Source organism: Haematobia irritans, chromosome 5 (genome assembly GCF_050003625.1).
Source record: "Haematobia irritans isolate KBUSLIRL chromosome 5, ASM5000362v1, whole genome shotgun sequence".
In the NCBI taxonomy this organism is placed as follows: domain Eukaryota; kingdom Metazoa; phylum Arthropoda; class Insecta; order Diptera; family Muscidae; genus Haematobia; species Haematobia irritans.
The window spans coordinates 8013188-8036419 of NC_134401.1; the positions used below are offsets into that span (position 1 = coordinate 8013188).

Sequence of the window (23232 nt, forward strand, 5' to 3'; positions counted from 1 at the left end):
CTGGGAACAGAAAGTTTCAGATTCCTGTTGACAAAGAAGTCTCTAAGTGCAGGAAGGTAGTCATTAATCTTCACCTCAAGCTCATTGATGTCTCTACCTGATGTTGATGATGATGATACCTATGAAACTGTAATCCGTATAGGTAATCAGGTGGACGTCCGATGGTGGAACAGGAACTCCTGCCACGTAAAAGTTAGAGAGGAGGGAAACATAAATAGGGCGTACCACCTTGAGGTACGCCCTATTTATTTCTCCCGGGGCGAAGATGCCTTTCCTATGAATTCCATAAGACAGCCTGGGAGCCATATAGTTTGCCAGAGATGGTTGGCAAACTATATGGTTATTAGGGAGAGAAGTTCCATTCATTGTATCAAACACTTTAGACAAGTCCAATGCTACGAGTATCGAACGTTTATGCGACCTCTTACTATTCAATCCCTCTGCAATGCTGGCTGTCAATTCACACAACGCAGTGGCCGAGCGAAAACCATGCTAATGTTCTGCCAACATTAGATGTTCTGTGAAGTAGAGCAGTAAAATAGCTATCAGAATCTTCGTTACGGGGGAAAGACAGGGGTAATTCATCGATACAAGTCTCAAGATGTGCTTGTTTTCTTGGTTTCGGAACTGGAATAACCTTCCCTATTTTGCAGATACTGGTATTTCGAGAGTCTTGAAGCAAACATTGAAGGTATGGGTCAGGAACACTCAGAACCCAGGACTTTCATTGCAGTCGGCCCCACACGCCGGAATCGACGCAAGGAATTCCACCTTGTCCAAGGACTGCAACACTCCCATGAGAATTCAAATTGGTTGGGAATTAGTTGATAGTTTGGCTACAAGTAAAGGACTCTGAGGAGGAATGTTTGAGTTCCGGCTATAAGAAAAATATTCCCAATCAAAGAGATAAAAATCAATAAAAGCTACTAGGTTAGGTTAGGTGGCAGCCCGATGTATCAGGCTCACTTAGACTATTCAGTCCATTGTGATACCATATTGGTGAGCTTCTCTCTTATCCCCGATTCCATGTTAAGCTCAATGAGGTGGGATAATCCACCCCTCGTGTTCGAAGCAGGAATCGAACCCACAACCTTGTGTATGCAAGGCGGGCATGCTAACCATTGCACCACGGTGGCTCCCTGCTACTAGCTTTAATATTGAAGAAAAAATCTATTTTTCATTCACAGATTCTCCTCTAACTTTCTCAGAGTTATGTAAAACTACTTACATATATCGTTAATGATTAGGAAACTTTTTAATAACACTTTTTACACCACCGAAGTACCTTTTCAATCTATACACAAGCTGCCAATTCTTTCATAGCCACACATAAATAATCCTTGGAGATACCAATATTCGAATTTGTTTTAAACTTTCCATGGCATCTATACCACACAGCATTGTATACCATCACCTTCCCAGTAACTACTGAAAGTCTATTTCTTCTTCACAATTTCCTTCAATAGTCATTCAGTTCATCATTATTTCATTTTAATGGTATCCCACACTTATTCTACTTCAAGTCCTTGAAGTTTATCAACTATTCAACACTTCACTACTGAGAGAGAGAGTATACTTGGAAAATTCCGTCCTGTCAATAACATTGAAGATTCTACAATATATGGCCACAACAGCAATGACTAAAGTAGGTTTATTTTGCACTACAAAGGAAATAATCGATCGTTGTCGTGAAAATGGGTAGGGATAAATGAGCGCGTAAAAGAAAGTCATATGTGAACGATTGGAGACAGGATTCACAAGAATGCAAGGAATGTTTCCTTCTGTAGTTCTTATGAGAATTGGCTTCTATTTGACAAGGATTAGAGAACTAAAACAAATATTAATCATAGAAAATCGCATGCTTTCCAAAAAGACTCGAAATATCGAACGTTAAGAACCTTCGGGGTTCTTGCATGTTGATATCAAGCTCCAGATTCATATCTTTGGTCCACGATTTGAAAGTGGTTGTCGTCGATTTAGGAACATAATATGTCAAATTCCTACTGACAAAGAAGTCCCTAAGTGCAGGGAGGTAGTCATTAATCTTCAACTCAAGCTCTTTCATGTCTCTACCTGCTGTTACTATGAAATAGTCATCCGTATAGGTTATCAGAGGGAACAGGAACTTCTGCCATGTAAAAGTTAAAAAGGAAGGGGGAAATCAGTGAAGATGTCTTTCCTCTGAATTTCTCATAAAACTACTGTCTGCCAGTCACATAGTTTGCCAACCATCTTTTAAGGTTATTAGCATGATTGTTTTTCCAAATTTTCCCCACTAATAGAAAAAATTATGTTCCAAAGTCGTGAACGGACGGTAACAAACTGGAACGGAAAAATCAAAACGGAATGTTCATGGTTCCATCTTATGTATGCTGGTCCCACTAAAGCCTAAGGTTGTCTCAATCTCACGATAGGTCACATAACGATCATGCAGTATCAGTAGGCACACAGCATCTATGATTTCCAGAACCACAACAGGTTTTGGACGATCTTCAAAAAATTCTTCTTGGAGTGAACGACGACGGTCCATGATGGAGCTTTATCGCCAAAATTGAATGAAGTTCATCGATGTTCGCCGAAAGTTGTACAAAATAATCGCACAAAAATGTTCACGATTTAGTTCGATTTTTGAGTCTAGAATAATCTTTTAAGTTGCTGTAAACAACACAAATAGCGTACGTATGACAAAAAGTTCCGAGTTCCTTAAAAATGCCCTCTACTTAGAGCTGTCAGTTTGCAGATTGCAACACTAGGTTTACCCAATCCTTAAATATAAAATTCGTCAAGTTTCATTCTCTTTACGACTTTTTGTTTATTTCGTTAAAAGTCGATTTTAGTCACTTCCAAAAATTAATGAGTCTTTACCGAACTTTCGGTATTATTTGGATGTTTCTTTCCACCAAGAGTTATTATGCTCAATGAATATTCAGTCACATACATACTTATGACCATGTCAGAAAAATGGGTTAACAATATAAAGAACCACCAATGGCTTAAGACAATGCAGTGGCATTTCATTTCCAAGAAATAATCTAAACTTTCTACTGCAATTGATGGGCAATAAGAACGACTGCCATTGGCCAAAAGCAAACGATTTAAATGCGAAAACTATTTTCTTAAAGTCTCCCCTGGAGTGCTTGCTGTGAGGCTATATTGTGATAAGTTTTGAGTGAAGATTTTATTGACATTTCCCAAAAGCATTACTAAATTGCACATCATATACTTGGCATTCGAAATTGAATTGAATTCAATTGAATTGAATTTCAAGTGTCCCTGATGTCTTTCTCTCTGTCCATAAATCATTTGAATATTAATTGAATTTATAGAATTGTTATTGAATACAATTTTGTAGAGTTAAGAGTTTATTCAATAAAATATTTAAATTTTATTATTATAGTTATTGGAAGATGACAGGAATGGAGCATACAGCATAATAGAAGGGGATATTCTATCCATATTTTACAAAAACTATGGGAAGAGAGCTTATGTATTATACATTAAGATTAATTTCATCCAAATCCAATTAACATAAAGTATGTAGGGCTGCCACTACTGGATGCTGTTCAGTGTGATATAAGTATCTACTGTTGTCGAGTAAAAGACATTGAGATTAACTGAATTTGAAGCATCTGAATCCAGTTCGACGAAGTGAGCTGCCTCTACTGAATGTTTTCAAAATGGACTGAATGCCAGATCGGCAGAACACGCGCTCCTCAAGATTCTCACTTCGGGACCGTATCTTGAAATCCAAAAAAAAAACACAAAATTTTTTTATGAAAAACTTCGTTTGCTAAACTAAACATCCTATAGCGAAAAGGAGGTTAATTCGAGATCATCCCCTACAAATTGAAAATTTCATATAAATCCTAAAAAATCCAAATGTTTATATGAAAAACTTCTTTTGTTCGTATCTCCTAAACTAAGCGTCCTATAGCGAAAAGGAGGTTAATTCGAGAGCATCCCAAAAAAAATAGGAATTTCCATCCAAATCCTAAAAAAAGTCCAAATTTGTATATGAAAAACTTCTTTTGATCATATCTGCTAAACTAAGAGGTAACTGTTTAAGTGCCTATAGATAACCAATCATAGCTGCGGTGGATCGGCAGAACACGCGCTCTTCAAGATCCCCACTTCGGGACCGCATCTTGAAATCCAAAAAAATACACAAAATTTTTTTATGAAAAACTTCGTTTGCTAAACTAAACATCCTAGAGCGAAAAGGAGGTTAATTCGAGATCATCCCCCACAAATTGAAAATTTCATATAAATCCTAGAAAATCCAAATGTTTATATGAAAAACTTATTTTGTTCGTATCTCCTAAACTAAGCGTCCTATAGCGAAAAGGAGGTTAATTCGAGAGCATCCAAAAAAAAAATAGGAATTTCCATCCAAATCCTAAAAAAAGTCCAAATTTGTATATGAAAAACTTCTTTTGATCATATCTGCTAAACTAAGAGGTAACTGTTTAAGTGCCTATAGATAACCAATCATAGCTGCGGTGGATTATCCCACCTCAGTAATGCTGGTGACATTTCTGAGTGTTTCTCCAAGTGGTTTCACTGTGGAATGTGGAACGCCGTTCGGACTCGGCTATACAAAGGAGGTCCCTTGTCATTGAGCTTAACATGGAATCGGGCAGCACTAAGTGATAAGAGAGAATTTCACCAATGTGGTATCACAATGGACTGAATAATCGAAATGAACCTGATACATCAGGCTGCCACCTAACCTAACCTAGCTGCGATACCACCGATCTGGTCTATCAAAGCAGGCATCTTTGATCGGGTCGTAGTACAATGCTGCGATTCATTTGAATCTGTAGGGTTTTAGGATGGACATTTAACCCCATAGCAGAACTTTCAACAATGTTTTATCGAATCAAATTAAATCCCACTCAATTCGATTTCATTTCAGTCATAATCATTGTTTTTTCCCCTCAAGTCTAAACCAATTTGCAATCAAGTTTACATTGTTTTATACTAAGATTTCATGCTAATTGTGTTTAACAAATATTGAATGTGTGTGTAACATCTCTTTATGTATGTAAATAATTTTGCATAAATTGCCTCATGGCCATTAAAATTTCCAATCGTGTTGTCCTGCCAGAAAAATAAACCTATTGAAAGGCATAGAGTGAGAGAGGGCCTGGTCATGTTTGTTGAATATGAATGAATGAATGATTTAACTGACCGACTATGCAAACAAAAATGAATTCTGTTAATATCAGAATAAACATAAATGTGAATGGTTTCATCGCTCTCGGTGCACCCAGAAAACATTTTAGGCTGTATTTCTCGTTTCTTACCAGAATAATTTGTTATGGCGGATATAAGATCAGTGGCATGACTCTGCGGTTTCATTATCTGCTTCCTACCTAAAATGTTACTACTTGTTTGCAATTGTAATTCGACAAGAAGATTCTTCTGGTAGATTCTTCCATGTAAAACAACACTGGTATCCACTGCGAAACAAGTCATTATCCATCAAAAAAAAATTTATTATTTTGATTTTCGAAAAAAATTCCAAAGGACATTTTTCCCTTAACTAGAAAAAACTAATCCACACCGGGACAGTAAGTATTTTGAAGCGTATTTTTTAGCTGAGTAACTTTGTCAACCAAAATATCACTATTTCGATTCGCCAAGAAGATTTTTCGAAATTTTTTTCCCTATAAAAATTGCTTAGGATACACAAGGAAACATTTAGAGTTTAACCAGCAAGCAGCGGTGCCAACTCTGACGATTTTTCGTCATTTTGACGATTTTTAATGGTAAATTTGGCCTCTGACGATTTGACGGCGATTTTAAACAACTTAGTTATGAGATGACGATTTCTTAAAATGCTCGACTCACGTGATTCCTTTTAAGAGTTTTTATGCCAATTTGACGATTTTTCAAAGTGATGTAGTTATAAGTTGACGATTTTCATAAGTTGTAATGTAAACATGTTATTTTGGATCTCAATAATATGACAATTTATATGTAGCTTGCTCCCAGCCGTCTCCAATGTAGAAAGAAATTTTAAAGCAATCAATATAAATAAACCTAAAATTCGAAATCCTTTTGAAACTTAAACATTGCAAGGTATTCTTTTGTCTAAAAACTATTTAAAGCTAAATAATTTTGTTTGCTATGAAGCCAGTTTAGTTAAATTCACTTTATTTATTTATTCATTACCGATAATAGTAATAATAACAAAAATTATACATGAGCAAGTAATAAGGATTTAAATTCGCTTGGAGAATAGGAAATTTTTCTGTCAAGAAAATTTTGTTAAACAATGTAGTATATGTGGTCACAATCAGATATATTAATTTAAATTAATTAAAAATTTATTTCAATTAATCGTCGTTTAAAAAACTTTAACGTTTAACTAAAATGAATAAACCCCCTTTTTTAATAACAACTTTATTGTATGGATGCCTCAGATGTTTGAATAAAACTTTTATTTTGTTCCCAAATCTTTTTTTTTTTTCAACTGTTTTATGAGTGACGATTTTTTGACGAATTCTTTAGGATGAATTGACGATTTTCAGCCCAAAACAGTTTGCACCACTGCCAGCAAGCTTTTTTATGGCCAAAATGTCTGAATGTTTCTCCTTTTCCTTATGGTATTTGGCATCGGCGATAGGAAATGTTTGCGAGGCATTATCATATGTAAATAACAACAAGGAAGAAAGTAGCCATCAGCATCTATGTGTATTAGAACTTGTAGTCCTTAATTGATATTGATTTTATTTAAGTGCTACATTTGTAATAAAGGGTGATTTGTTAAGAGCTTGATAACTTTTTTTAAAAAAAAAACGCATAAAATTTGCAAAATCTCATCGGTTCTTTATTTGAAACGTTAGATTGGTCCATGACATTTACTTTTTGAAGATAATTTCATTTAAATGTTGACCGCGGCTGCGTCTTAGGTGGTCCATTCGGAAAGTCCAATTTTGGGCAACTTTTTCGAGCATTTCGGCCGGAATAGCCCGAATTTCTTCGGAAATGTTGTCTTCCAAAGCTGGAATAGTTGCTGGCTTATTTCTGTAGACTTTAGACTTGACGTAGCCCCACAAAAAATAGTCTAAAGGCGTCAAATCGCATGATCTTGGTGGCCAACTTACCGGTCCATTTCTTGAGATGAATTGTTCTCCGAAGTTTTCCCTCAAAATGGCCATAGAATCGCGAGCTGTGTGGCATGTAGCGCCATCTTGTTGAAACCACATGTCAACCAAGTTCAGTTCTTCCATTTTTGGCAACAAAAAGTTTGTTAGCATCGAACGATAGCGATCGCCATTCACCGTAACGTTGCGTCCAACAGCATCTTTGAAAAAATACGGTCCAATGATTCCACCAGCGTACAAACCACACCAAACAGTGCATTTTTCGGGATGCATGGGCAGTTCTTGAACGGCTTCTGGTTGCTCTTCACTCCAAATGCGGCAATTTTGCTTATTTACGTAGCCATTCAACCAGAAATGAGCCTCATCGCTGAACAAAATTTGTCGATAAAAAAGCGGATTTTCTGCCAACTTTTCTAGGGCCCATTCACTGAAAATTCGACGTTGTGGCTCGTTAGTAAGTCTATTCATGATGAAATGTCAAAGCATACTGAGCATCTTTCTCTTTGACACCATGTCTGAAATCCCACGTGATCTGTCAAATACTAATGCATGAAAATCCTAACCTCAAAAGAATCACCCTTTATAATCATTAGATGGAAGAACCCAAATATCTCTAAGAGATTTTCCAAGGGGATTTTCTTGTGGGAAATATTGACAGAGATGTACATATCAATTAAATAGAACTAAATTGAATGAAATTCCAATTTATAAAATGGCTTTGTTTGTTAATAACCAGTGTATGCTAGAAAAGCTAACAATAAACTAACGACATATGTATGTCAATTACATAGTTTGGACCATGTACTAATGGCACTAATGGGTCCCTGGCACGATTGTCATTCGAGTTATAAAAAATCGACCAAAAATTGGACAAATTTTTACCAAAAAACTAACAAACAAAAAAATTTATTTTGCAATTATATGTCAAGATTTTATTTCTATCGAAAATTTTGTCACACTTTATTTCTATAGAAAATTTTGTCAAAATTTTATTTCTAAAGAAAATTTTGTCTACATTTTATTTCTATAGAAAATTTTGTCAAAATTTTATTTTATAGAAAATTTTGTTAAAACTTTATTTCTATAGAATATTTTGTTAAAATTTTATTTCTATAGAAAATTTTGTCCAAATTTTAAAATTTTGACAAAATTTTTTATAGAAATAAAATTTTCTATAGAAATAAAATTTAGACAAAATTTTCTTTAGAAATAAAATTTTGGCAAATTTTCTATAGAAATAAAATTTTCACAAAATTTTCTATAAAAATAAAATTTTGACAAAATTTTCTATAGAAATAAAATTTTGAAAAAATTTTCTATAGAAATAAACTTTTGACAAAATTTTCTGTAGAAATAAAATTTTCACAAAATTTTCTATAGAAACAAAAATTTTTTTCAAAATTTTATTTCTATAGAAAATTTTGTCAAAATTTTATTTCTATAGAAAATTTTGTCAAAATTTTATTTCTATAGAAAATGTTGTCGAAATTTTAAAATTGTGACAATATTTTTTATAGAAATAAAATTTTCTATAGAAATAAAATTTTGACAAAATTTTCTATAGAAATAAAATTATGACAAAATTTTCTATAGAAATAAAATTATGACAAATGTTTCAATAGGAATAAAATTTTGCTTATTTACGTAGCCATTCAACCAGAAATGAGCCTCATCGCTGAACAAAATTTGTCGATAAAAAAGCGGATTTTCTGCCAACTTTTCTAGGGCCCATTCACTGAAAATTCGACGTTGTGGCTCGTTAGTAAGTCTATTCATGATGAAATGTCAAAGCATACTGAGCATCTTTCTCTTTGACACCATGTCTGAAATCCCACGTGATCTGTCAAATACTAATGCATGAAAATCCTAACCTCAAAAGAATCACCCTTTATAATCATTAGATGGAAGAACCCAAATATCTCTAAGAGATTTTCCAAGGGGATTTTCTTGTGGGAAATATTGACAGAGATGTACATATCAATTAAATAGAACTAAATTGAATGAAATTCCAATTTATAAAATGGCTTTGTTTGTTAATAACCAGTGTATGCTAGAAAAGCTAACAATAAACTAACGACATATGTATGTCAATTACATAGTTTGGACCATGTACTAATGGCACTAATGGGTCCCTGGCACGATTGTCATTCGAGTTATAAAAAATCGACCAAAAATTGGACAAATTTTTACCAAAAAACTAACAAACAAAAAAATTTATTTTGCAATTATATGTCAAGATTTTATTTCTATCGAAAATTTTGTCACACTTTATTTCTATAGAAAATTTTGTCAAAATTTTATTTCTAAAGAAAATTTTGTCTACATTTTATTTCTATAGAAAATTTTGTCAAAATTTTATTTTATAGAAAATTTTGTTAAAACTTTATTTCTATAGAATATTTTGTTAAAATTTTATTTCTATAGAAAATTTTGTCCAAATTTTAAAATTTTGACAAAATTTTTTATAGAAATAAAATTTTCTATAGAAATAAAATTTAGACAAAATTTTCTTTAGAAATAAAATTTTGGCAAATTTTCTATAGAAATAAAATTTTCACAAAATTTTCTATAAAAATAAAATTTTGACAAAATTTTCTATAGAAATAAAATTTTGAAAAAATTTTCTATAGAAATAAACTTTTGACAAAATTTTCTGTAGAAATAAAATTTTCACAAAATTTTCTATAGAAACAAAAATTTTTTTCAAAATTTTATTTCTATAGAAAATTTTGTCAAAATTTTATTTCTATAGAAAATTTTGTCAAAATTTTATTTCTATAGAAAATGTTGTCGAAATTTTAAAATTGTGACAATATTTTTTATAGAAATAAAATTTTCTATAGAAATAAAATTTTGACAAAATTTTCTATAGAAATAAAATTATGACAAAATTTTCTATAGAAATAAAATTATGACAAATGTTTCAATAGGAATAAAATTTTGACAAAATTTTCTATAGCAATAAAATTATTATTAGTTTATTTAAAATCATCCTATAGACTGCAAGATGGTTGGATGGACGCACGTTTCCCAACGCACTTTGCCCAAATAAATTTGACAAACATTCTTTCCCTCTGTTGGTTAAGCTACTCTTGTAGTTTAGTCAACACAATGTTTAAAACCATTGTGTTGACTTAGATCAAACAACAAATATGATTGAAGTAGAAACCACCAATAAAAAACAAAACAAGAAATAAAATTTTTACTAAATTTTCGATAGAAATAAAATTTTGATAAAAATAAAGTTTTGAAAAAATTTTCTATAGAAATAAAATTTTCGATAGAAATAAAATTTTGACAAAATTTTCTATAGCAATAAAATTATTATAGTTTATTTAAAACCATAATAAATTAAATACAATAAAATCATTGACAAATAAAATTTTTACAAAATTTTCTATAGAAATAAAATTTGACAAAAATTTCCTATATAAATAAAATTTTGACACAATTATCTGTAGCAATAAAATTTTGACAAAATTTTCTATAAAAATGAAAATTTGCCAAATTTTTATATAGGAATAAAATTTGGCAAAATTTCCTATAGAAAAAAATTTTTGACAAAATTTTCTATAGAAATAAAATTTTGACAAAATTTTCTATAGAAATAAAATTTTGACAAAATTTTCTATAGAAATAAAATTTTTACAAAATTTTCGATAGAAATACAATTTTGATAAAAATTTCTATAGAAATAAAATTTTGATAAAAATTTCTATAGAAATAAAGTTTTGAAAAAATTTTCTATAGAAATAAAATTTTGACAAAATTTTCTATAGCAATAAAATTATTATAGTTTATTTAAAATCATAATAAATTAAATACTATAAAATCATTGACAAATAAAATTTTCACAAAATTTTCTATAGAAATAAAAATTGACAAAAATTTCCTATAGAAATAAAATTTTGACAAAATTTTCTGTAGCAATAAAATTATTTGCAAATAAAATTTTGACAAAATTTTCTATAAAAATGAAATTTTGCCAAAGTTTTATATAGGAATAAAATTTGGCAAAATTTCCTATAGAAAAAAATTTTTGACAAAATTTTCTATAGAAATAACATTTTGACAAAATTTTCTATAGAAATAAAATTTTGACAAAATTTTCTATAGAAATAAAATTTTGATAAAAATTTCTATATAAAAAAAATTTCAAAAAAATTTCTATAGATATAAAATTTTGAAAAAAAAATTCTATAGAAATAAAATTTGGACAAAATTTTCTATAGAAATAAAATTTTGATAAAAATTTCTATAGAAATAAAATATTGATAAAAATTTCTATAGAAATAAAATTTTGAAAAAATTTTCTATAGAAATAAAACTTTTAGAAATAAAATTTTATTTCTATAGAAATAAAATTTTGATAAAAATTTCTATAGAAATAAAATTTTGACAAAATTTTCTATGGAATAAAATTTTGAAAAAAAATTTCTATAGTAAGTAGTATAATAAAATGTTGAAAAATTGTCTGTAGAAATAAAATTTTTACAAAGTTTTCTAGAAATAAAATTTGGATAAAAATTTCTATAGAAATAAAATTTTGATAAAAATTTCTATAGAAATAAAATTTTGAAAAAAATTTTCTATAGAAATAAAATTTTGACAACATTTTCTATAGAAATAAATTTTTGTCAAAATTTTCTATAGAAATAAAATTTTGTTGAAATGTTCAATAGAAATAAAATTTTGAAAAAATTGTTCTATAGAAATAAAATTTTGAAAAAAATTTCTATAGAAATAAAATTTTGACAAAATTTTCTATAGAAATAAAATTTTGAGAAAAAATTTCATATAAATAAAATGTTGACAAAATTTTCTTTTGAAATAAAATTTTGACAAAATTTTTCATAGAAATATAATTTGAACATAATTTTTGATAGAAATAAAATTTTGACAAAAATTTCTTTAGAAAAAAATGTTGACAAAATTTTCTATAGAAATAAAATTTTTACAAAATTTTCTATAGAAATTAAATTTTGTGAGCATATTTTTTTTATAAAATTTCCTATAGGAATTAAATTTTGACAAAAATTTCTATAGAAAAAATTCAAACGGGAAACTGTTTAACGAAAAGCTGACCTAAATCACTTTTCAAAATACAGGATCTCGTGTGGAAAAAAAATTGCTTAAATTTGTGTTATTACATACACTTTTTTGAGAGCCAACGTGGTGCAATGGTTACCATGCCTATACTGATGGAAGTTTTCTTTTGTGTGGAACGAAATTTCAGACCAAAAATGACTTAACAGACTTTGAAAAATCGACATTGAATTAAAATCGGAATATGATGCAAATAATTTCATGGTAACTTCCAGACTATCTCGGAAAAATCGAGAACTCAGAAGGTCCTTGATCCTTATTACAATTCTTAAGAAAGCCTCCTAATGTGGTATCGCAATGGACTGAATAGTCTAAGTGAGCCTGAAACTTAATCGAGCTGCCACTTTAACCTAACATAACCTAAGAAAGACTCCTTATATAACCTAACCTAAATCACCTTTGAATTCTAAGCTCACTTATAAATTTCCTTGTTTTACAACTGTAAATTTATTCATTTTTACCCATGTACTAATCTATTCTATTTTTTTTTTTTTTTTGTTTTCCAGCGCCAATTGATGGAGGCGTATATACGACAAAAACGAGCTTCACCTGGCATGGTACAAGCCAGTGATTTACAAATAAACCGTCCGATATCAGGATTGCGCAGCAATACCAATACTTCACGTGAACTACATGCCTACGATGGGCCCATGCAATTCATAAACTCTACACAAAATCCTGACCAAATACTTAGTAATACAACGGCTGATATAAATTCTCCCACAAGCATGGCATCAACAGTGGTAAGCAATAGCATGAAATATGCTCAAAATTCGAATCATTTAAGAACGCCAAAACGAACAAATCTAAATATAGACGAAGGTGAGTAGAGCTATGAATAGAATCGTGGAACTTTTCACATATCATGTAAATGTTTATAGATCTCATAGAAGAAATTTCTACACATGATCTAGAAGATGAGGAGAGCAGTCCGGTGGTTATAAGTACAGAAACACATCCACATCACCAACAACACAGCAGTTCAACAAATTCGGCCTCTTCCCAACCGCGACAAAGATCCCGGCAACAATCCTTTGATGATACCTTAGATGAGGAAGACTATGCTAATCGTAATAGTATAGCATTAGCAGCTCCCATTATGCCCGCCAAACAACCAGCTAATTCTACAAACAATTCCCCTCGTGCGGGGGGTACCTCAGCAAATGGTCAAAGTGGTGAGGGGACAGAGTCCACAGAACCCGAAGGCGATATTATTGGAAATATTGATCATTTTGTGATGCAACCTGCTCCACAGGGTGTTCTCTATAAATGTCGTATAACCCGCGATCGTAAGGGTATGGATCGTGGTCTATTTCCCATATACTATTTACATTTGGAAAGGGATTATGGTAAGAAGATTTTCCTCTTGGGTGGACGCAAACGTAAGAAGAGCAAAACCTCCAATTATATCATAAGTTGTGATCCAACCGATTTATCACGTAATGCCGAAGGTTATTGTGGGAAATTGAGATCGAATGTTTTTGGGACCTCATTCACTGTATACGATAGTGGTAGCAAAGATAATGCGGAAAATCCCAGACAGGATTTGGCAGTGGTGATATATGTAAGTAATTTTAGTATGATATGAAATTATTGAATTAATCATCCTTTACTTTCTAGGATACCAATATTTTGGGATTCAAAGGACCACGTAATATGACCGTTATACTGCCTGGCATGACCGAAGATGATCAAAGAGTAAAAATCAGTTCGGCAGATCCCAAACAACAGGGCATTATGGATCTATGGAAGAGCAAAGTATGTACTAGTTGTATGGTTATCACAATCAGATATCCAGTTTAGATCAAACACACAATTAATAGGGATTAGAAATTTGAGAACTAATTACATTTCGAAGTCTCACTTAACCCTCTAATGCCCCAATTTTTTTGCCAGCTGATTAAATTTTCAATGTTGACGACACAAAAGCAAGAGAACTAAGCAAGAAAAATGAATACGGTAAAATTCAGCACATGCTGCAAATCCTCTTGAATAGTTTCAAATAAGTTTTCTTTTTATTTTGCCCATTTTTGTTGTCTTAAAGTGTGTTTTACTAAAAGCGTCCTTACTAAATGAAGCCCGCCTAAAGGCGGGCTTGGGCATTAGAGGATTAAATGAAAAGAGCTCCAGACATAAAAATTTCATTTTGAACTCTAGGATTCTAGAGGAACTCTTAAACTAGCATTTCAATATTAAGTTTTTATAGTCTTACCTGATCAATTTTCTTCATGTTTGGTTGTCTTCCTTTCCTCCTTGAATTCAATTTCAAATTTTTTTCTTTTTATTTCGTTTTTTTTTACCCAGCATTTGGACAATATTGTAGAACTGCACAACAAAACTCCCGTTTGGAATGATGAAACTCAATCATATGTCTTAAATTTTCATGGACGTGTCACTCAAGCATCGGTGAAAAATTTCCAATTGGTTCATGACTCCGATCCTGAATATATTGTCATGCAATTTGGTCGTACCTCTGAGGATGTTTTCACCATGGACTATCGTTATCCTTTATGTGCTTTACAGGCCTTTGCAATTGCTTTGAGCAGTTTTGATGGTAAAATAGCATGTGAGTGAATGGGGGAGGAAAATCGGGTACATGAAAGAGAGAGCTTAATTAATTTTAAGAAACAACAAACAAAGTCACAACAAAAACTTTAACTTACAGGTTAACACATAAGTTATTATTCGCCCAAAAACTATATAAATAGCTTTAGTGTTAGACATAGTCAAAGATAATTGTTTCACATGGAAACATCGGAAGGAATGTTTATGTTAGAAGTCTGATTGTTGGCATAGACATTTATTTTTGATTTTTTTTCAACAATTCTGGAGGATTTTCTGTTGGCAAAATTTTGAATATTCTGAAATATAGAAAAAAAGCTTTAATAAATACGAGTTAAAAAAATAGTATAAAAAATTAAGGTCTTGTCTTAAGTTGTAAAGGATATTTCCCAAATTGAATGGATAGTAAAACAAAAGTAAATTAAATTAAAATAAATTAAATTGTATCAAATTAAATTATATAAAATTTAATTAATAAAACATAAGAAACATTAAACCAAATTGAATTGTATAAAAAAATTATACTAAATTATATTAAATTTAATAAATAAATAACATAAAACCAATTTAAATTACATAAAATTGATTTATTTATACTAAAATAATTAATAAATAAATAAAAATAATACATTAAATTGTATAACTTAAAAAACTATTAAATCTAATTTATTTTAGTTGCATAAAATTCATTTATGTATAATAAAATAATTTAAAACACAATAAATAAAATGAGAAAATAAAAAAAGTAAATTTGTAAATACAAAATGTATATAAATGAAAACAATATTACTATCACGGTTGCCACTCGAGCCAAAAATAATCTACCGAAATTTGGAGAAAATTTCTACCAAAAAAACTACCATACAAAAAATTTTATTTCTATAGAAAATTTTGTCAACATTTTATTTCTATAGAATATTTTATCAAAATTTTATTTCTATAGAAAATTTTGTCAAAATTTTATTTCTTTAGAATATTTTATCTAAATTTTATTGCTATAGAAAATTTTGTCAAAAATTTTTTGCCATGGCTGGGTGAATTCACATGGCTGGGTTTATTTTGAGCGTGCCTCCTCTTCTTTTTCCATTTGTTTTGTTTTGTTATTGTTGGTTTTGTTCTTTAAGCATTGTTGTTGTTTTTTTATTTCAGCTTAAAACCATACATTGACTAAACTACAAGAGTAGCTTAACCAACAGAGGAAAAGAATGTTTGTCAAATTTATTTGGGCAAAGCCCTATAGACTGCAAGATGGTTGGATGGACGCACGTTTCGGAATTACCACATTCCTCATCAGCATCCTCTACTTGCAGCAAAACTATCAACCAATTATCAGAATAAATTCAGGCAGTTTATTAAACCCAACAAAAACCACACTTGAACCCTCCGAAAAAAGGTTTTACATTGATAGCCGGCTTATGCCGAAATAAACTCGAAACAAACATATCTCTTTTCCTATGCCACTGTCAAATCATCGATTTGAATTCACATGGCTGGGTTTATTTTGAGCGTGCCTCCTCTTCTTTTTCCATTTGTTTTGTTTTGTTATTGTTGGTTTTGTTCTTTAAGCATTGTTGTTGTTTTTTTATTTCAGCTTAAAACCATACATTGACTAAACTACAAGAGTAGCTTAACCAACAGAGGAAAAGAATGTTTGTCAAATTTATTTGGGCAAAGCCCTATAGACTGCAAGATGGTTGGATGGACGCACGTTTCGGAATTACCACATTCCTCATCAGCATCCTCTACTTGCAGCAAAACTATCAACCAATTATCAGAATAAATTCAGGCAGTTTATTAAACCCAACAAAAACCACACTTGAACCCTCCGAAAAAAGGTTTTACATTGATAGCCGGCTTATGCCGAAATAAACTCGAAACAAACATATCTCTTTTCCTATGCCACTGTCAAATCATCGATTTGAATTCACATGGCTGGGTTTATTTTGAGCGTGCCTCCTCTTCTTTTTCCATTTGTTTTGTTTTGTTATTGTTGGTTTTGTTCTTTAAGCATTGTTGTTGTTTTTTTATTTCAGCTTAAAACCATACATTGACTAAACTACAAGAGTAGCTTAACCAACAGAGGAAGAGTAGCTTAACCAACATAAGCCGGCTATCAATGTAAAACCTTTTTTCGGAGGGTTCAAGTGTGGTTTTTGTTGGGTTTAATAAACTGCCTGAATTTATTCTGATAATTGGTTGATAGTTTTGCTGCAAGTAGAGGATGCTGATGAGGAATGTGGTAATTCCGAAACGTGCGTCCATCCAACCATCTTGCAGTCTATAGGGCTTTGCCCAAATAAATTTGACAAACATTCTTTTCCTCTGTTGGTTAAGCTACTCTTGTAGTTTAGTCAATGTATGGTTTTAAGCTGAAATAAAAAAACAACAAAATTTTATTTCTATAGAAAATTTTGTCAAAATTTTATTTCTATAGAAAAATTTGTCAAAATTTTATTTCTATAGAAAATTTTGTCAAAATTTTATTTCTATAGAAAATTTTGTCAAAACTTTATTTCTATAGAAAATTTTTTCAAAATTTTATTTCTATAGAAAATTTTGCCAAAATTTTATTTCTATAGAAAATTTTTTCAAAATTTTATTTCTATAATTTTTTTTTTTCAAAATTTTATTTGTATAGAAAAATTTATCAAAATTTGATGTCTTTAGAAAATTTTGTCAAAATTTTATTTCTATAGAAAATTTTGCCAAAATGTTATTTCTATAGAAAATTTTGTCAAAATGTTATTTCTATACAAAATTTTGTCAAAATTTTATTTCTATAGAAACATTTTGTCAAAATTGTATTTCTATAGCAAATTTTATCAAAATTTTATTTCTATAGAAAATTTTGTCAAAATTTTATTTCTATAGATTTTTTTTCAAAATTTTAATTCTATAGAAAATTTTGTCAAAAGTTTATTGCTATTAAAAATTTGTGATATCTTAGTTGGCGAGAAATATATTGCAAAATCTACCAAAACATCGAGAATTCTATTTTGTAGAATTCTACCAACTGTGACAGCCGTGGTTACTATATATTCGGGCCACCGTGGTGCAATGGTTAGCATGCCCGCCTTGCATACACAAGGTCGTGGGTTCGATTCCTGCTTCGACCGAACACCAAAAAGTTTTTCAACGGTGGATTATCCCACCTCAGTAATGCTGGTGACATTTCTGAGGGTTTCAAAGCTTCTCTAAGTGGTTTCACTGCAATGTGGAACACCGTTCGGACTCGGCTAGGTCCCTTGTCATTGAGCTTAACATGGAATCGGGCAGCACTCAGTGATAAGAGAGAAGTTCACCAATGTGGTATCACAATGGACTGAATAGTCTAAGTGAGCCTGATACATCGGGCTGCCACCTAACCTAACCTAACCTATATATTCGGGTAATATCCTACGATGTCTTCATAATTCTAATGAATAATCAAATTAAATTAAATTAAAATATACTAAATTGTATAAATTATATTAAATTTAAATAGTAAATAAATAACATTAAACCAAATTAAATTAACTGTACAAAGTAAAAAATCAATTTAATTTAATTTTAATTACATAAAATGAATTTATCTATAATAAAATCCTATATTGTTAGCACCTATATTGCCTGCTTATTTTCATAATTCATTATGATTGTAAATATATAAATAAATAAATATAATAAAATAATTTAAATCACAATAAATAAAATGAGAAAAAAAAACTTAAATAGAAAATGCATATAAATGAAATTATTGTTACTATCCTACGATAATAATATCCTACGATATCTCTTCGCAAATACCAATATCTCAATTAATTTCTCCTCCACCCCCGCCCCGCTGTATGCTATTTAAGATAATTAATGCTATTTAGCGAATATACAGAAATTTGGTTTCAAACAATAATGGAAACAATAAACGATTATCCTTTGCGACAGACAAAAAAAAAACAAAAACCAAAATTATATTTTTTGCAAAATATTGCTACAATTAAAAATAATAATAGAACATAATTTTTAGACCAGTTGCCTTAACTATTTTTGCATAGAATAAATTAAAATCAAAATTATAATGTACAAAACAAAACAAACAAACATAAATAAAATCAAAAACTATTAAGAACTAAAAAAACTGTAACTACATATTTTTCTCGATTAAGATAAATGTAAAATGGATAGAAATTTCAAACATCCCCAAGCCATAGTGAATGTAAAACTATATTAAAAAAAATGCATAATTGGAATTCTAAATAGGAATATTCCATCCTCGAGGAATATCACTCATAATATATAGTTCCTCGAATATATAATAATTTCTATAAACATAGAAGTCGAATCACTCGTATTCATTTACTTTTAAGATAGTTATCTATTCTCATTGTTTTCTTAGTCATAATTTGTTTTAGTTTTTTTTTAATAAATATATAGTTATATAATACATACATATTTTTCTAGTCACTAAATATGGAAGAATAACCATTCGATTTATTTTTGTTTAAATTAAAAAAAAAAATAAATAAATGAAAATTAAAACAAATGAATTAGGGGAATAAAAAAATGCAGAGATTGATTTTCAAATCTTGAATACTTACAGTTTGTCAAGAAAGTGTTTTGACAATGGTATAAAAATTATGTTTTGTTCCAAAATTAAATATAATGAAATTTTAAAAAAATATTTTATTATGTATTTTGCAGAGTATACATACGTACACAGAATTAAAAATTTAATAAAATATTTAATATTTCAATTATTTCTAGAAGTTGAAATAGTTGGCAATGTCAAAAGACTTTCTTGACATACTGTAAATGGAAAATTCAAAAGTCCCACAAAATGTTGGATTTATAGCTAAAAATATTTGATATTTGAAGAAACCTGAATGAAGGGTTATATTTTAAAAAATATTAGCCAAGGAAGAAAAGAACTCTTCTTGAAAGTTTTGAATTTCAAACTCTGCCAAACCATGAAATTCCCCAAAAATAAAAATCTAATCTCATAGAACTATACCAAAATTTTCTCACCGACTTACCAACAACTACATATACATAAATATAAAATATATTAAAAAAAATAAAAAATAAATATTTTTTTAATTATATATTTAAAACAAAAAAATTGTTATAATATACATTGAAACATACTACGCACCAAATTTGAATTCGTTATTAACTTTTTTAATAAAATTTATATAAAAAACAAAAAAACGCTCATTACATATATGTATGTATATCTGCTGTCCTGTTCAATCATAAAATCAAAATGAAATTGTTAACATTATGTGGTCTAGCATTCATATTTATGAATAAATCTCATTCCAACAGGACTAATGTTTTAGTATTTAGCAGAATTTAAGAAACTAAAAAAAATATCTCAATATTTTTTGTATGTCGTATAAATTAAGATGAAAAAATACCTTAATAAAATAGTCAAGACAAAAAAATGTGGAAATAATGGATAAATTTTCATTTTTAAATAGGTTTTTTTTTGTAAACAAACAAAAATTCTTTCAAATAATTTAGAAATCTTAAATGAACAACTGATGATAAATTGTTATCAACTCTATAGCCAACCTTCCTATTAACTAACAGGTTGGCTGATAAGTCCCCGGTCACAATGGACTGAATAGTGTAAGTGAGCCTAAAATTTAATCGGGCTGCCACTTTAACCTAACCTAGCCTAAGTCCCCGGTCTAACAAAGAAAAACAAATTTTTTTGTCAAAATTAGTTTTTATTATTCAACATAGTTCCCTTCAAGAGCGATACAACGATTATAACGACCTTCCAATTTTTTGATACCATTTTGGTTTTGCCTCAAAATAGGCCTCAGTTTCGGCGATCACCTCTTCATTGCAGCCAAATTTGAGGTCTGCCAGCATCCTTTTGAGGTCTGAGAACAAGAAAAAGTCGCTGGGGGCCAGATCTGGAGAATACGGCAATTCGAAGCCCAATTCATGAATTTTTGCCATCGTTCTCAATGACTTGTGGCACGGTGCGTTGTCTTGGTGGAACAATACTTTTTTATTCTTCATATGGGGCCGTTTTGCCGCGATTTCGACCTTCGAACACTCCAATAACGCCATATAATAGTCACTGTTGATGGTTTTTCCCTTCTCAAGTAAATCGATAAAAATTATTCCATGCGCATCCCAAAAAACAGAGGCTATTACTTTGCCAGCGGACTTTTGAGTCTTTCCAAGCTTCGGAGACAGTTCACCGGTCTCATATTTAAAAGACTCAAATTTTAAAAATGAGCATCCTAAATTAAAAAAAGACTACAAACTCGAAAACTAGAAATTATTAAAAAAAAACTTGGAATTATTCCATAAATATATCAGACTTCCAAATTTGCGTGATTTTGTTCAAGACGAATGACTTGTAAGCACAGTTGCCAAATTTGGTAGAATTCTGCCAAAAAAAAGTAGATTGTTTACTGTTTGGTAGTTTAGTAGAATTCTTAATGTTTTGGTAGATTTCGCACAATATTCCTCTCCGACTAAGAGGTACTTCAATTTTGTATAGAAATAAATTTTGAGAAAGTTTTCTATAGAAATGAAATTTTGACAATTTTTTCATATTTCTAAAATTTTGGCAAAATTTTCAATAAAAATAAAATTTTGGCAAAATTTTCTGTAAAAATAAAATGTTTGCAAAATATTCTATAAAAATAAAATTTTAGCAAAATTGTCTATAGAAATAAAATTTTGGCCAAATTTTCTATAGAAATAAAATTTTGGCAAAATTGTCTATAGAAATAAAATTTTGGCCAAATTGTCTGTAAAAATAAAATGTTTGCAAAATATTCCATAAAAATAAAATTTTGGCAAAATATTCTATAAAAATAAAATTTTGGCAACATATTCTAAAGAAATAAAATTTTTGCAAAATTTTCTATAGAAATAAGCCATTACTTTGCCAGCGGACTTTTGAGTCTTTCCAACGCTTCGGAGACGGTTCACCGGCCGCTGTCCACTCAGCCGACTGTCGATTGGACTCAGTAGTGTAGTGATGGAGCCATGTTTCATCTATTGTCACATATCGACGGAAAAACTCGGGTGTATTACGAGTTAACAGCTGCAAACACCGCTCAGAATCATCAACACGTTGTTGTTTTAGGTCAAATGTGAGCTCGCGCGGCACGCATTTTGCACAGAGCTTCCGCATATCCAAATATTAATGAATGATATGACCAACACGTTCCTTTGATATCTTTAAGGCCTCTGCTATCTCGATCAACTTCATTTTACGGTCATTCAAAATCATTTTGTGGATTTTTTGATGTTTTCGTCGGTAACCACCTCTTTCGGGAGTCCACTGCGTTCACCGTCCTCCGTGTTCATTTCACCATTTGCATACCAATCAATTATTGTTGATTTCCCTGGGGCAGAGTCCGGAAACTCATTATCAAGCCAAGCGTTTGCTTCCACCGTATTTTTTTCCTTCAGAAAACAGTATTTTATCAAAACACGAAATTCCTTTTTTTCCATTTTTTTCACAATAACAAAAGTTGCTTCACAAAAGACGCTCTATCTCACAAACTAATTGACTTACAGACGTCAAATTTTGACACGAATCATTTGAAGGTTGGTACTATATAAAAATAATATGCATTTAATACTAGCAACGTCATCTATGTGTCAGACCGGGGACTTATCAGCCAACCTGTTATAAATTCTCCTTTATCTGGAGACCATTTTTTTGTTTAGAATTCTGAATTTACTTTTTTGGCATTAAATCTAATTTAACCGAAAAATTATTTTATCTCCATTTAATACAAAACCTCTATTTTAGATCGCTTCAGTGGAGTATGCCTATTTCAAAATATGTTGCCTACTTTTAGACGTTACATATATTCTCTTGCAAACACTATAGTATGGGAAGGTAAAAATGATCATAAATGGACGCGTAATATTAACGAGATTTACAACCTATTTCTGTATATCGAACGAGATCTATCGATCGACTGAAATGCATAGAAACAGTTGATTTATGGTTATAAATTCAGGCTGTTAGTATTGAAATATGCACAAAATCAATAATAATTCAGAAAACTTAGATGGCCGCCTCTACAGAAAATTAATAGTATCAATTAATTTTTTAATTGGATCAATTAATTTTTTAATTGACTTTCAATTAAATTTTTAATTGATGCTATCATTTCTGTGATTGAAGACATTTCAATTAAAAAATTAACTGGATCAATTAATTTCGTGATTGAATCAGAAAAAAAAAATTGTGTGCAATATTTCGATGTGTTACAAACGCAATGGCAATGTTAGTATACCCCTCATCCTATGATGGAGGGTATACAAATCCTTCTTAAAATTGGCGTTCAGTAGTGTAATTCGATATGCTTATTTCAAAAAATGTGGCATGCTTTTAGGCGTTACATGTGTTGCATGCTTTTAGGCGTTACATGTTGAATTATTTAAAAAGTCGCAAAATGTAGCAAAAATATTGCACAAAAATCTAAAA

General features: G+C 30.2%; 2 protein-coding genes across 5 annotated transcripts in view; one reads left to right on the forward strand and one right to left on the reverse strand.

Annotated features, from left to right (window-relative positions):
* Positions 1 to 14792, forward strand: part of ktub (Tub domain-containing protein ktub) — a 216137-nt gene extending 201345 nt beyond the window's left edge. Inside the window, exons 2-5 of the mRNA XM_075309231.1 lie at positions 12725 to 13040; positions 13100 to 13782; positions 13839 to 13976; positions 14523 to 14792. Of these exons, the coding sequence (XP_075165346.1) occupies positions 12725 to 13040; positions 13100 to 13782; positions 13839 to 13976; positions 14523 to 14792 (1407 nt within the window). The remainder of the gene's footprint in view (positions 1 to 12724; positions 13041 to 13099; positions 13783 to 13838; positions 13977 to 14522) is intronic.
* Tmtc3 (Transmembrane O-mannosyltransferase targeting cadherins 3) overlaps positions 14558 to 23232 on the reverse strand; it is a 40432-nt gene continuing 31757 nt past the window's right edge. For 2 of the 4 annotated variants that reach the window (XR_012722577.1, XR_012722580.1), the window contains exons 4-5: positions 14882 to 15079; positions 14558 to 14754 (exon numbers count right to left, since the gene is read on the reverse strand). The gene's annotated coding sequence lies outside the window, so the exon portion shown is untranslated. Of the gene's footprint in view, positions 14828 to 14881; positions 15080 to 23232 lie in introns of all 4 variants that reach the window. The other 2 variants (XR_012722579.1, XR_012722578.1) reach the window with 2 other exon arrangements.